The sequence below is a fragment of the Astatotilapia calliptera genome, chromosome 17 (assembly GCF_964374335.1).
Source record: "Astatotilapia calliptera chromosome 17, fAstCal68.1, whole genome shotgun sequence".
NCBI lineage: Eukaryota > Metazoa > Chordata > Actinopteri > Cichliformes > Cichlidae > Astatotilapia > Astatotilapia calliptera.
The window spans coordinates 36,843,422-36,858,618 of NC_137438.1; the positions used below are offsets into that span (position 1 = coordinate 36,843,422).

The window sequence follows — 15,197 nt, forward strand, 5'->3', positions numbered from 1 at the left end:
GAGAGTCAAAGAGTCAGTCGAGAGATTCATCTGTACAAGAAATTCATTGTTAAAATGTGGGACGTGTGCACAGATGAAATGGTCAGGTTACATCCAAAAAACCCTCCAAGTTAAAGCCGATAATTTGGGTTGAATTTAAACATCTTTTGAAACAGCTGTAAAGCATTAAAATTGAAGGTGCAGTTAAATGTAACTACAAGAATACCATACACCAGAAGGACATCTATCCAGCCATCCATCCAGGAGCTTTTTTGGCACAGTTTGGGTCTACTACCTTTACAGATTATGGTCAGTACAAAGAGTTAAATTATTTCTATCCTCATGAGATAGACTTTTCCAAGGTAGTAGTACCCCCATACACAGGATCACAGAATTGCTCAAAGTGTACGACAATGATGTGAATCGCACGGCCTTTGCAGGGGTGAGATTTTAACTCAAAGTCAACCCTTTGAGAGATTTTGGACAGATATACTGTCCTTCTTTGTCATCAAAACACCAAAATGAGGTCATAACTTTCGTACAAATGCCGTTCTGTCCCTCTGGTAGTGAATGTTTGTAAAGCTCTTAACCCTCACATTTGGCATTGTCAGGGTAAACATTTGTTTGCCTTTCTCTATTTTAATATCTTGTTTAAAATAGATTATCACTGTCAAAGGATCAAGCTGATAATTTATCGCAGTACAGTAAGAAACATGCATCTCTAGTATGCTTTGCAAGATGATATGTGCTCCACAGTTTTCTCCCACCTCAGACAAAAAAGAAAAAAGATCTTGGGAATTTCCATTCTTTCTCAGTGAACGATGCATTCGTGTCATTTTGCAGAAGCCAATAAAGAAGTATTGTATGAAGCCCACCTTTAATCATTCTTTTCTCTGGAATCTGGTGTGGAAACAACACCAGACAATGGTGGTTGGGGGGGGGGGGTCGGAAAAGACCGAGTAGGAAAGAAGAAAAAAAGAGGGCATTCTGCTGACTCAGGCTTTTTGTTTCCCTCCCTCAAGCTGCCCTTAGATCTGAGGCAGTCCAGTCACAGGGGCATCGCTGCACACCCCTACACGTAAAAGGACCCAAGGTTGTCATGGTAACAGCTAACATGAGTCCACGCAGGCTGCCAAAGGAAAAATGCGACGGGGTCACGGATGAAAGTTCTGACAGCTTCCTGGGTCAAAGATCGCCGGGCAGGAAAGAGGGAAAGGTGGAAGAGGATGGTGGTTATCACCTTGAGAGGCAGCCAGAGAGGGCATATCAGCACACACACACACACACACACACACACACACACACACACACACACACACACACACACACACACACACACACACACACACACACACACACACACAGGCCTCCAGCACTGATACCGGCTTAATAAAAACATTCCATTTTGACAAGGACAGTTCGGCCCATAATGGCACATGTGGGAGTCACGCGGAAATTCAAGAAGGCAACACAAACACAGCAAGCATGAAACAAGCAGGACAGTTTTGAAATGAAGCTACAGTAAACAAATAAATACTAATATTAGGAAAAATCTATACTGAACTAACCTCTGCGCTATTTAGACAGAACTTATTGAATATCAGTAAAAACATGATCACATGACAGAAGCTGGCAGATGGCTTGCAGTATGCTTCTCTTTGTGTCTCAGTTCACTTGAGTTGATTCATGAATATTTATCGTGAATACGCTTGGATGGATGCTGGTCAGAGGAGGCACACACACACACACACACACACACACACAGGGAGGTTTTGGTTCACCGCAGCGGACGCACGGGCCTTTGCCCTCAAACATAATCCACAAAGGTCAAAGAGGAGGAGCCAGTAGGCGTCAGACAATCTGGAAAAAGCAGCTGGGTGCTGGTTTCTAACAATACTTGTTTTTATTGTTGTTATAACACAGAAACTTTATTTGGTACCTATGCTTTTTCAATGTCCTGTCTATGTTGAGGACAGTCAGAGCACACGCCACCTGACTACAGCGTAGAGTAAAAACCATGAGGAATTTCTATACTAGATCTTTTTGACAGAAACCCCACTGCCATGATGGACGCAGGTGTTATGAATCACATTAATGGGGGTCCTGTTCCACATGAGCACTGAGCCTTTATTAATGTGATTAGTCACACCTGTGTTTGTCTCCTACTCCAGGTCATAATGGCTGCTGCGAGGAAGGTCAGTGACTGAAAGAGAATATTTGTGGTGATCTAATCTAGCACGATGGTCTTAAATCATCTTTGCACTAACATTAACTCCATCCATCCATCCGCTTCCGCTTATCCTTCCTTAACTCATTTAATAAAAACTAGATTTTGATAACATGGCTACATTTTTGTTGGGTTTTTTTTGTAACCAAGTAAATAACCAACTCATGGACAAGATGCACTGTTTTAAAGCATAGTTTTGGCATTTCTACTAGGTTAAATGGACATCACATATGCAATCCTCAGCGACAACATTAACATCACCTACCAAATATTAAAAACGTCCTGCTCATCCACCAAAGCAGCTCTGATCCATTCCTTCAGGTGGGTTAAAGCCACTGGATGTGGCTTGTTTCAGTGCATTCTAATGATGCACTATCAGATTGGGATGTGAAATATTTGAAGGCCATCTTAACACATTTTACTCTTATTTCTGAGCAGTTTCTGCAGGGTGGTGGGTGACGTTGCACTGTTTCCCACACACAGACTTTAATAGAGCGGGATGATTTATGACTGCAGTTAGATTTTTTTTTAAATTTTCCATCACTGAACAATCCACTTGCGGTCAATCCCCAGAAAGTCTCTCTTCCCATGGTGGGACAGACTCCAGATCCACTGCAGATGGACTACAGTTGGCTATGGCAGCCCCTTCTTCTTTAGAACTGGTTTATGTGCTGCTTTACCAAAATCAGTGGGGCTGCATGATGCTGCTGCTTTTGGAAGTTAAAGTTGGCGTCCACTGACAGAGAAACTGTAAAGACTGGAGAGGCAGCTGACTGTTGCTTATTTACTGGAATAAGGCATTTATTACGAGTAACGAGAAGGTCAAAGTTACTCACGTTACCTGTTAGAAGTTTTAAGGTTATGGCTGTATTTTGTCCAAACTGTTGGCTCAATAGGTGCTGCCTAAGTTTATATAGCTTCTTGGTGCATCCAAAATAAGTACATTATTTTAAAGTATTCACTCAAGCCCATCTAATTAATGAGGAAAAGCTATCTGCTGTGGATTCCAAAGTGACTACGAAACCTGAAACCTCACTGCTCACCACTTCTGCCTGTAGGCTTTGAATTTTTAAAGCTGCGCCTCGAGGACATCGACAATCTAATTAGATCTCTTGGCCGGCTCCTTCGGGCTGACTTTGTAAAATCAATTATTTCTCAGATAAATCATTAAGGTTTTGCATGATTTTTTGTGCACCATTGTGCCCAAACATGCACACACAGATGGGCTGTTACATAAGAAGATAGATCTTACACATGGGGATAGGCCAGTAAACACTTTGTATTTGCTAAATCACCCAACATTGTACCACTGAAGTGCCCCATCTGTATGCTGTCAGGTGTGGAAAATTTTTTTTAAAACCACAAAGGAAAGAACAGCAAACACATCTTAAGATCCATCAACAAAGCACATTCTCTTTTAAAGAACAAATTGATTTTTATGTTATATCATCTTTCCAGTAATAAATCAAGGAGACACAAGAACACCCTGTTAGATCTTCTGTTAGATCTCCAGATGTCTTTCTTTCTTGTTCTTTTCTGTTACCACTCAAAAAAAGAAAAAAGAAGAGATGATAAAAGTGCATTTCATCACTTTGGACTGTATGGGACGGGGGATTAGGCGCTCGCTCACAGACAGCATTAGCCACGCAGGCTGAGGCAGGTAGAGGTTGGCAACCTGCTGGCTGATTACTGGAGACACACAGATGAAGCTAACTAGACTGTTACAGGAGCTGGGAGAAAGCTGGCAGTCAAAATGTTTCAGAGGTAAGAATCACAGTTCACCACAACATTTCAAAATAATTAGAATGTTGCCACGGCGATTAATGAGCTGAAAACATCAACGCGAAGCTGTGGTTGAATGTTCAAAGACGTGAAATGAGCCGTTCAGGTGTGACCTGCAAGTGACTGTCTGTGAAAATTAATCAAAGACGGGACATTTTCTAAAGGTTTCGTATTAATCAGCAACACAAAAAAAGAAACAGGTGTGACAACTTAAGAAAAGTATGCAGACTTTATAATGACAATTTGTATTTCGTTCATATTGGTTATCACAGGAAATTCAAAGCTTTTTTAAGTTGGAGGTTTTGTTTCTTCTGTCTCGTCTTCATGTTGTTTTAACAGCTAGGTGTGAGGCAGTCACGTGACAATAACACGATTAGCAAAAGAAACACGAGGCTGAGCGACTTGCTGAGAGTTATGTTTAGCATTAACGGTGGATTTTCATTCTTGGGAAAAGTACAGTAAATTTGCACATCTGCCTACTAAGAGCTCAGTTCAACTGCTGCACTGTATGTTTTTGAATTCTAACATATGTATTCATATTCAGTAATTACTCTGGCTGCCAAAAAATAAATAATTCTTACAATTTCTACATTGCCACATCACAACAGTCCCTTCAAAGCAGTTTATATTATAAAGTAGCTGCAGGAATTTCAAGGGTGCCGAGCCGGATCTCCAATTAACTGAGTCTGGCTTCTAAAGCAACAAACAGACTACAATTATTATTTTTATCATTACTACTAAAGGAGGCCGAGGATTAACTAAACATTTGCAACCCAGTATACCCATACGGAAAAGAAATAGTAAAAACTTATATGTGATTACTCATGAAAGTGGCCACTTTCGCATTACTTTCATACATTGTTTTAGTAAGTATCCAAAACATACAAGTTTCATTATATAATTTTTCAAGGGATCTTATATCTGTTTTCACACTTATATGCTTTTCATACAAGTTTCACACAAGACAGATACAAACTTTATAAGATTTATATATATCTTTTCCATATGGGTAATGCCAAAGTGTACAATAGCAGCCCATTCCCAGCTAGGGCTGTTCGATATAACGATATAAAAACGTCTATCGTTTCATTTTACGCTATCGTTTGTTTCGTGGTGTCGCAAAATAAACTGTTTACGGCAATATTTTTTCATCGTTTTCATGGTCACTGTAGTGGCTATATTAATTACTTAAAGTTCTCTTTTTCTCTTATATTTTATATAACCACACTACGGACGGACAAGCGCCTGTTTTTATGCGTTGTCGTTAGCAACAACGACGGTAAAACCATCGCGTGTCCGCTTGTTTATTTTCCACATAAACCTTTCACAATAAAGCTCAAGATCCTGTTGAGACTTTTCAAAATAAACTGAATGACGTGAAAGAGGATGCAGAGTGTTTACGGATGAAAAGCAACAAAGAGCCGTCAGGTGCTAAAAAATAAACCTTAGACTCAAACGTTAGAACAGGCTTTTCCCCGCAGCACGCCGTGTAATAAATACTCACAAAGAAAATGGCAGCCGTTACAACTTATGTCTAAAAATTTATCATTTCATGCATCGGTTAAAACACTCGACTCCAGGTACACGTCACCCAGCTGGAAACACCTCACGCAAGTCGAGCTGCCCGAGATTCACAGAATTTACAGAAAATGTTACATTTTTGTGATTTATATAAGATAAGATAGAACTTTATTAATCCCTCGGGTGGGTTCCTCTAGGAAATTCGGTTTCCAATAGCACAGCACCGACAGAAGTTACAGAATGTGAGCAGAATACCATATATACACATTAGGGGTGCAACGATACACAAAATTCACGGTTCGGTTCGATACTTTGGTGTCACGGTTCGATATTTTTTCGATACAAAAAAAAATGTTCATGCCTTTTTAATTTGTCATTTATTAAAATTATAAATATATATTTTAACACAAAAGTACAGTTTTTAAATTTAACCCTAACCCTTGTGCGCGTTGTTTTTTAGCTCATCATATCGCAGCCACAGAAATTCTTTTGTCCATGAAACCATAAAGCTGCACTTTCTTTTTGCCTTATAGTCTGATTTGTCATAACTTCTCCGTTTTGTGGTAAGCTTTTCTTTGGCTGTCACTTCTTCACCCTGACCTGTCTTATTTGGCTCAGCAGAACTAAAATATATATCTGTCTGTGAAGGTTCTCAATCATCCAGGTCATCGTAGTGAAATATATATCCTGCCGCACTCACATAAGCTCAGCGATTCTCTGCGCGATCAACCTCTCACATGTTTAAGCTGCGGGAGATTTCACTTGTCATGTTTGCATAGTAAGCTAACAATTAATAAGACGATGTCAGAGGAATTGGTGCACAAATTATCATCACTCACAGATCAGTGCTGTCGCTCTCTATACACAGTTCGTGCGATTGCAAAGTGAAAGCAAAAAAACAAGCGCAAATTCAAACACGATTTCAATATGTCACATCTTGACAGTGGCTCACCGATGCCAATGACATAATTACCCAGCTACATTTCTGAAAGAATGCAAAAGCATTGACATATATTTTTCCTTCCTACAATAGCCCGACAGGCAGGGCAGAGATAGCCCCGGGACGTCGGGCTAGCGATATTGCGAGCCCTGTATCTGATTGAGGAATCACTCATCTTTGGAAAAGAGAGTTTATTACAGAGAAATGTCTCTTTCCAAAATAAAAGCTATACTATCCGCTTCTTCTGGGCTATATTCTCAGCAGCATATTAAACATATCAGGTCTCCATAAGGAGAATCCTGTGCTAACAGCTGTCTAAATGACTCTGCTAAAGTTTGTAGCATGCATGCTTGTTGTTTTTGTCTTTGCACTAGGATGATGTCGGTGTAAATGTGCAGTCATATTCGTTGTGTTCCCACTAGTGCTTTCAGGTTAATCTCGTTGAAATAACCTTAACGCCACAACATGGCAAATCTCCGTTAACGAGCTAACTGCGCTAACACACTAGCTCCCACCCATGTAATTGAGCATTGCATGGCACAGCCAACATACTGTTTTACTTTAGTCCATGACTCGCTTACCTTCAGGGTCATACGTCACATGAAAACCAAAATAATTCCAAACACCAGATCTGAATGAGGGTGGGGAGGTCCACTTCTGTCTCGCTAGCTTGCCCTGCGCTCTTCCTTCTGACCATCCTGTCTGTGTTGAGCGCTCAGTGAATCTGCGTTCGACTACTCCGCCTAGGCTGCACTCTCGAGCCTAGGCGGAGTAGTCAAATGCAGATTCACTGAGCGCTCAACACAGACAGCATCGTCAGAAGGAAAGTTGATAAAATAAATTACAAATTTTGTATTGTTCTTTTTTTTTTTTCTCCCCTTTGGTTTTCTTTCTTTCTCTCCCCCTCTTTCTTTCATTCTTTCCCCCTGTCCTATCCCACAGTCATGTCTGTCCCGTTTGCAACTGAAAATAAAATAAATTCATAATTATAATAAAGGTCAATCAAATGGACCAATATGATGATCCACTTAAAATAAATCCTCTTGGCATCTTTCTTGGCCTCAAGACAACAATTCTGATGGCTATAGATCCAAACGGGACACAAAAAAAAAAAAAAAAAAATTTGAAAAAAAAAAATTTGAAAAAAAAAAAAAATTGAAAAAAATTGTATTGTTCGATACATATGCGTACCGAACCGAAAGCACTGTATCGAACGGTTCAATATCGATACGAATATCGTTGCACCCCTAATACACATATATAAATACAGAGACATATAAATAAAGAGTATACAAAAGGGATAAATAGAATAAATAGGAATAAGAATACAAGGGAATTGGTTATTATTAACAAAAAGTATTACACAGTGAAAAGGCACTACATCTTAGTTGTAGTGCCTTCGTTATCGGGACGATAGATGTCTTATATTGGGATATGAGATTTTGGTCATAACACACAGCCCTATTCCCAGCCCACTCCTGAGGCGTAATATACCGACGGTTTGTCAAGTCCGGTCACCTTTCGTGCCGGGTTATGGATGAAATCCAGTAGAATGATCCTCCCGCGGTAATACACGTTCCAGCCCTGTATTCCGCCATAACCATAACCTTATCCCTAATGTTAACCACAACTTTAATGAAGTTAAATCGCTTTGGAAAACACTAGCTAAGTAAAATGAACGTACACGTGTAGATTGATTACAAACGGTTCTCATTTTTCCGATCTCATAATATAGGAACATGTTGGGTTCCTGGAAGCGTAATATACCGACGATTTGTCACCTAGCGTAAAATGTTACGCTTTGGGAGTGAGAACGCGTTGACAATAGACCCCGTGTAATGCAGCAGTCCCCAACCTTTTTTGCACCACGGACCGGTTTATATCCGACAATATTTTTACGGACTGCCATTTAAGGTGCCGTGAATAAATGCAACAAAATAAAACCAGTACCAGTACCCCCAAAAAAGAACATTTATTCATAACACTCGGGAAAAGACCCAGGGGAACGGAGTTAACAATAAAAACAATGAAACCCCCCCCCATAAAAAACCCATCAATTTTACACCTGAACCTCAACCTTCGCGGCCCGGCACGAAAAGACTCACGGACCGGTACCGGTCCATGGCGCGGGGGTTGGGGACTGCTGGTGTAATGGACACAGATGAAGAAGTTGCAGTAACTTGCAGTACCAGCAGAGGGAGATATTTTATTTCAACCCAACATAAAAATAATTGTGGGACAGCATTTAAAGAGACATTAGTAACACTTTTACATGTAAATATACATTAGCCACCTGGCTTAATCGTTTCAGGCGTAGAACAATGTTGGAATGTACCTTATACCTTCCTTGGTCTCCCTGGTCTTCCTTAGCTTTAAATATATTGTCTCCCCGTGTTGGTACTGCAGTGAAGTGAAGATTACAAAATGTAATAAGTCGTTAGCTAAAGGTTTGTGACTAATTTTGAGTTATTATCTCAAAATTTCAACTGAACTGAAAATTTCAAGTTATTTAAACTCTATTTTCAATTTCAAGTTTTCTCCTAAGCTTGAGTTGGTAAGCTGGTAAGCTGGTTGGTAAACTCAAAACTTTTAAGTTTGACCTACGAACAAGAAAAATACTTTTTTCAGTGATGGAAACGAGCTTCCGAATAGAAATCTCAACAATGACGGTTTGTGCTAGCATGTTAGCGCACAAAAGGCCATTTAAAGCCATATATCAGTGTTCTTGTTGGAGGTATGTTCAAGATTCATTGCCCTTTCAGTTCTGCTTTGGTGAACACAAAAATCCGGTCTGGCACTTGCTTAATATTCCACTGTGTTAACTAGCTGGCTGCTAATACTCCTTGTTGGCTGTTTGGTGTGGGATTGGTGAACAGAGCTCTTGTTGAACGGTCCTCTGATAATATTGCTGAATCCTACCAGCATATTAACTAGCTAGCAACTTGTCTTTAGGCTGTTTGTGGACACGCAAGTTAGCAGCTAGCTAGTAAACATGATTTACTAGCTGTTTGGTGCTAGACACATAGCATGTGGCTGGATTATTATCAGTTTAGTTAAAATTACCCCACTGCTCTGAAAGGCAACAGTGCCAAGAAGAACACAGTAAATCCAAATAATAAAATGTTTCACGGAGCTGATTCTAACTAAAGGGCTGGGTTGTAATTCATGAAGAGTTAGCCACTTTCATAACCCATATGGCAGGGGTATTGAACTCCAGGCCTTGAGGGCCAGTGTCCTGCAGGTTTTAGCTATCACCCTAGGTCAACACACCTGAATCAAATGATTAGTTCATTACCAGGCTTCTGGAGAACTTCAACACATGTCAAGGAGGTCATTTAGCCATTTAAATCAACTGTGTTGGATCAAGGACACACCTAAAACGTGCAGGACTCCGGCCCTCAAGGCCTCGAGTTTGACATCTGTGCCATATGGTCATCAGACTTATGGTTTAAGTAAAAATATTAGGCCAACATAAAACGTCATGTTTAAGCATTAGACCTTTTATAAGTTCATCAAAATAGCCTGTCGCTCTTCTCACACTTACAATTCAGACTCACAATACTAGGATACCCCCCCAAGTGCAATTTAGTCTAGTTTTGAACTTAACTAAAGTTGTATTCATGTACTTACACTGAGAAAAATGAAACATGCCTCTAAATTCATCTAACCAAATACATAAGAAGAGACATAAATATGTGTGCCATAGCATTCTTCGTGAGAATAGAGGTTACTTACGTCAAAGAAGTAAAGAAAATCAAACAAATCATGAACAAACTTACAGATGAAAACCTAAACCAATGAAAAGCCTTTTTGTCTGACCTTCAATAGGACAACAGACCAACAAACACAACAAAGGCGCTTTAAATAATTACTGCACCTGACCTTTCTAACAAGATACAAAAGCAGGTAGGACAAAAACATGCAGATCTTTATTTGCCACACATCAAACAGCCTGCGTATGCGGCTCAGGCTGTTTTGTGTGTTCACATTAAGCTAAGACAGGAAGCCAGACAAATGCAATGTTCCAATATGAATTGAATCTTATTATTAAAGAGAGCAGCAGAGCATGTGATTGGGGGGTGAGGTGGGGTGGGGGTGTACAGACAGATAGACAGATTATTTATTATCCATGAAGAAGAGAGAGAGAGCTTGTAAACTGAGCTGGCTCAGTAAACAAGAGTTCTGGGTCAAAGTCTAAATGCACAACAAGGAGCGAGAGGGACGAGGAGAAACGTGAGAGGGACGGGAGCTTTTTGTCCTCTCCTCCAACGAGATCACATGACAGTTCAGGTTTTTAATCCAAACACACACACACACACACACACACAGACACACATTCCCATGCAAGTGGCTTCCAACATTATACTGGTGTCTTTATTGATTTGTTGTATTGTGACCAGATGACGGCTATCTCAGTGTGTGTGCTGTGTAAGTGACAGGACAGGACTGGCCTCAGGGACAAGGGTCAGAGCAGCATGATACAGCGAATGCGCGCGCACACACACGGAGTAACGCACAAAAGCAAGGCGAAATATCACAATGAGTGACTGCAAGGGGCTCAAATGCACCTGCATTTCTGAGAAGTGAGTGCATCCTTTGAAATCGTGTGGCTCACTCTTACTACAGGTGCAGTCTTCAAGGGAAGAAGCGGAAGGCCTAATCCCTCAGACACATATGGCATCCTCATTCATAAATCCAGTACAAAGCATGCAGGTATTAACAAGAGCAGCTCATGTAATCGAGAGCTATATTTGCTTTGCACACCATGCAAGAAAACTGCAGCAGCTCCTGCCAGCCAGCTTCAAAATAAAAGCAGGTTTAGTAAAGGAGTATTGTTGTTTTAGGAGAGCCCAGTCAAAATAAAAGCAGGAGTAACATGTGCATGGTCCCAAGCAGGTGTAACACGAGAGCATCTCAGGAGAGGCGTCTGCATCCTTACCTCAGGGCGACGCGCACCGAGCTCTCATCCGGCCCGCTGCTGCTCATGGTGGCACGGGAGGCTGGCCCGAAACAGCCCGCTTAAATATAGCTCAGTTTCGCTTTTTTTTTCCTTTTCCCTTTATCCTCTTAGACGGGAGAGCGTCGCGGTCTCCCTCCCTCCCTCCCTGCTCCTCTCAATAAAGCGCTTTCTATCTTGGGCTTCCACCGCGGCCGCCGCTTTCGCCTCACCTCGTCGCCCGCTTGGAAATAAACCCCATTTTAAAGGCTCAATCTATTCTATATGAATAGATTTGGATTCCATGTTCAGGAAAATGTGGCTAAGGATTCAGCCGTGGTCACCTCCTGGGAGGCATCGTCGCTTCCTCCGGCCCGGGTGGAGCGCGCTGTGTGAGTGTGGAGGAGCCGGGATCCGCCTGGCGTGTGATTGCCCTGGACGTAACCAAGCTCCTCCCCCCAGGAGAGCCGTACCAATCCAGGCAGGGGGCAACCTCACACACCAGCAATAATAAAAGTAATAATAATAATAATAACAACACACTTGTGTCGACTGTCAACTCAGTGAAACTGACTTTATAGTGACATATCGCTAAAAACTCCAGAATATATGCATGGCCTGCAGTCCTTGAAACCCTAAACATGGCGATGTGAAGCGATTTTAAACTTCCACTTAATATAAACCTGGCCTCTTCTGTCTGTGTGTAATAATTAGATGACGTTATAGGGCACAAAATTGAACTTGGCCACGTTGCCATCTACTGGTGAATTCTTATTATTACACCCGTGAACTATAATTCTGAAGATTTGTATTCAACAAAAATTGATCATTTGTATGTCAATATGGAGACTTTTCAAATCCTCATTCAACTTACTCCTCTTTCAACTCTACTTCCACACACATTGACCTACAGACACCTTTTAAACTGTAAAATAAGCCAAGACATTGAACTATTCGGCTTGGATTTATCTTTTCAATGTCTTTTATAGTTTTTCTTCAGTTCCAGTTTAAGTTTAATGCCCCCCCCCCCCACACCCGTTTCAGAGTTTATAATGGGTGTCAATGGGATGAAATGTTGGCTGTTTCAGTAAGAAGCTGCTTTGTCCACAGTTTTTGGTCTACAGTCATTATTTTACCCTCAAAACGTGGACTTTTAGAAGCAGTTTTTCAGCAGGTGCATCGCGGCAGATTTAACAGGGCTTTGCCACAGAGCAACAGTATCTCTGTATTTACTCCAGTCCAACTGAAAGCTGTTGTATGTATATACTTTGTCTAAACACTAACACACAATTATTCTTAAAGTAAAACCCACAAAATCTTTAACGATTAAAAAATATTTTGCCTGTTCATTTGATGCCAGTTCCCCTCTTTCTCTGTAATTTACACTCTAATACTCACAGACAGACACACAGAGCAGATATTTGGTAAATATGCTGGTTTTTCATTTGAGATTCTTGAGTTTAGACATTTAAATCAGATTTCTCTCATGATGGTCTGGACCACGTTGTCCCTGATGGAGCAGGAGAAAATGGTCTGGCTATTCAGTGCTGTAAAAGTTTTGGAGATTCGATCCAAAGTGGCCTTTGTGACACTGATGGAGAGTATGCTCAGCCTTTGGGAGGCCATGTTTAAGAGGGGGCGAGGAGGAAGCTCCCAGAAACTCTGCAGGATGTGGGTAACTATGTCTGTCACTACTTCTTGAGTTGTGAGCATTTTGGAGCTTTGTGCTTCCTGCTGCTTCTCTTTAAGTATCCCAATGTAATTGTGGATATTGCTGAGGAGTTTAGGTTTTCTGGGACAAGAAAAGTGAATTCAGTTGACTGCAATCTGCAATCTACTGACATGTAATGGTGAAATGTTACACGCTGTAACCTTAATGATACTTGAATAGAGGCCAGGTGCTGCTCTGCTTCAGCCTGTTCAGCCTGCACATGCAGTCTGTGTAATATGTGAATAAAAATAAAAGAAATTAAATGAAATTAAACACACAAAACAGTTAAAGATTAAAAACTATTTTACCTTTTCAACTGGTGCCAGTTCCCCTCTTTCTCTGTATGTCACTCACTCTGTGATACTCACATACAGACACACACAGAGCACATATTCTGCAAATGTTCTGATTCTTGAGTTTAGACATTTAACATCCATAATTCCGCTCTTCCAGTGATTTAAAGAATATGAGCTTTCAATATTCATTCTAACTTTTTTGGGTCAGTTGTTCTAATGTACATTTTAAAGACGTTCAGCAACTTTCCAAATTTGAAAGAACTTCTTCTGGGTGAACATCAGTTTTCAACAGTTCTGCACTTTGGCTTTCAGGTGAATGATTCAGTGTATTTCACCTCATTCAACAAGCTTTTCAACAAGGATTCAGCAATTACAAAAATGAACTCAAACCTTTTATCTATCAGCATTCAGGCTGCATTTTCTTTAGTAAATGCATTCTTTGGTTGTATATGCAATGTACTCTGTCTATTTGCTACATTAGTGTGTCCATCTACAGCCCCTTTCACTATGTACTTGTGCAACATGGAACATGACTCATTATTTCCCATTTATGTATCACTTTTGAACATGACAGTTCATTTTGTTGATAATAAGACAAAAAAAAATGTCTGGGGTGTCTGAAAGATCAACTGGGTGTTGGTTTGACTCATAGGACAGCTTCAGCTGTGGGATTCTCCTGTTTGTATTCAGACACTCACTGCACCCTCTGTTGGAGCCTGACTGACACTGAAGCTTTGGGGAAAATCCCAGTTTGCCGATATTTATACACTGGCTATTATTCTGTATGGTGTATATATACACATTTAGAGCTATATTAGAAGGAACAAAAGAGCAGTAATTATTTATTCAGAAAGTAGGGTTCTCATTGGCCAACAACATGCCAGTCACATGAGAATGCGGTAGCTGCTGTTCTCCTGTAAAGTCCAGTTACAAAATACCACGATAGCACTGTTGAAAACCACTAAGCAGTGGATGCTGTCACAGTAGCTATATCCATCTTTTCTACTCCCTGTGATTGCCGATAATTGCCTAGAATTACATTTTCACAATATTTCTAAAATTAGAAACATCCTGTCTCACAGAAACTAGAAAACTAGTTTGTGCATGTATTACTTCTTGGCTGGAATACTGTAATTTCTTTATTATCAGGATGTCCTTAAAGCTCCCTGAAAAGCCTTCAGCTGATCCAAAATGCTGCAGCGAGTACTGACAGGTACTAGAATGCGACGGCATGATTCTCCCATACCGGCTTCTTTTCACTGGCTTCCTGTTAAATCCAGAATTCACTTTAAAATTCTTCTTGTCACAAACGAGGTCTTGAATAATCAGTCCTCATCTCTGTCTTCCTCCCCTCATGCTCAACCGGTAACAGCAGATGGCTGCCCATCCCTGATCCTAGTTATGCCAGAGGTTTCTTCCTGTTAAAAGGGAGTTTTTCTTTCCTACTGTTGCTAAGTGCTATTATCATAGGTTTTTTACTTTGCAATATAAAGTGCCTTGAGGCGTCGTTATTTTGTAAGACATAAATAAAACTGAATTGATTTGTTGACAGTTGCATTGATGCTGCTGTACTGGACACATTATGTGATGCTAAAATAACCAAATCGTCTTTTCGTGCACTCCTGACACATTGTCATAATTCCAAAAAGACCAGTATTGCCCAGCCTATATGATTCTCTGACCTGTGCTAAATTTAAAGAACTATTAAAGCTCATCATGTGGTACAAATATCATCATTTATTTAAGTGCTGAAAGCTGGGCTAAACTCAAGCATTTACTTAAAAGCTGAAAAAGAAGCAAGTTCA

The 15,197-nt window shown here is 40.5% G+C and overlaps 1 protein-coding gene across 5 annotated transcripts in view; it reads right to left on the bottom strand.

Annotated features, from left to right (window-relative positions):
- Positions 1-11,787, bottom strand: part of LOC113008798 (kinesin-like protein KIF21A) — a 43,819-nt gene extending 32,032 nt beyond the window's left edge. For 4 of the 5 annotated variants that reach the window (XM_026146570.2, XM_080291856.1, XM_080291855.1 and 1 more), the window contains exon 1: positions 11,389-11,786. In XM_026146570.2, the coding sequence (XP_026002355.2) occupies positions 11,389-11,435 (47 nt within the window). In that variant the 5' untranslated portion in view covers positions 11,436-11,786. Of the gene's footprint in view, positions 1-11,388 lie in introns of all 5 variants that reach the window. The other variant, XM_080291853.1, reaches the window with a different exon arrangement.
- Positions 11,788-15,197: the final 3,410 nt, after the last annotated feature.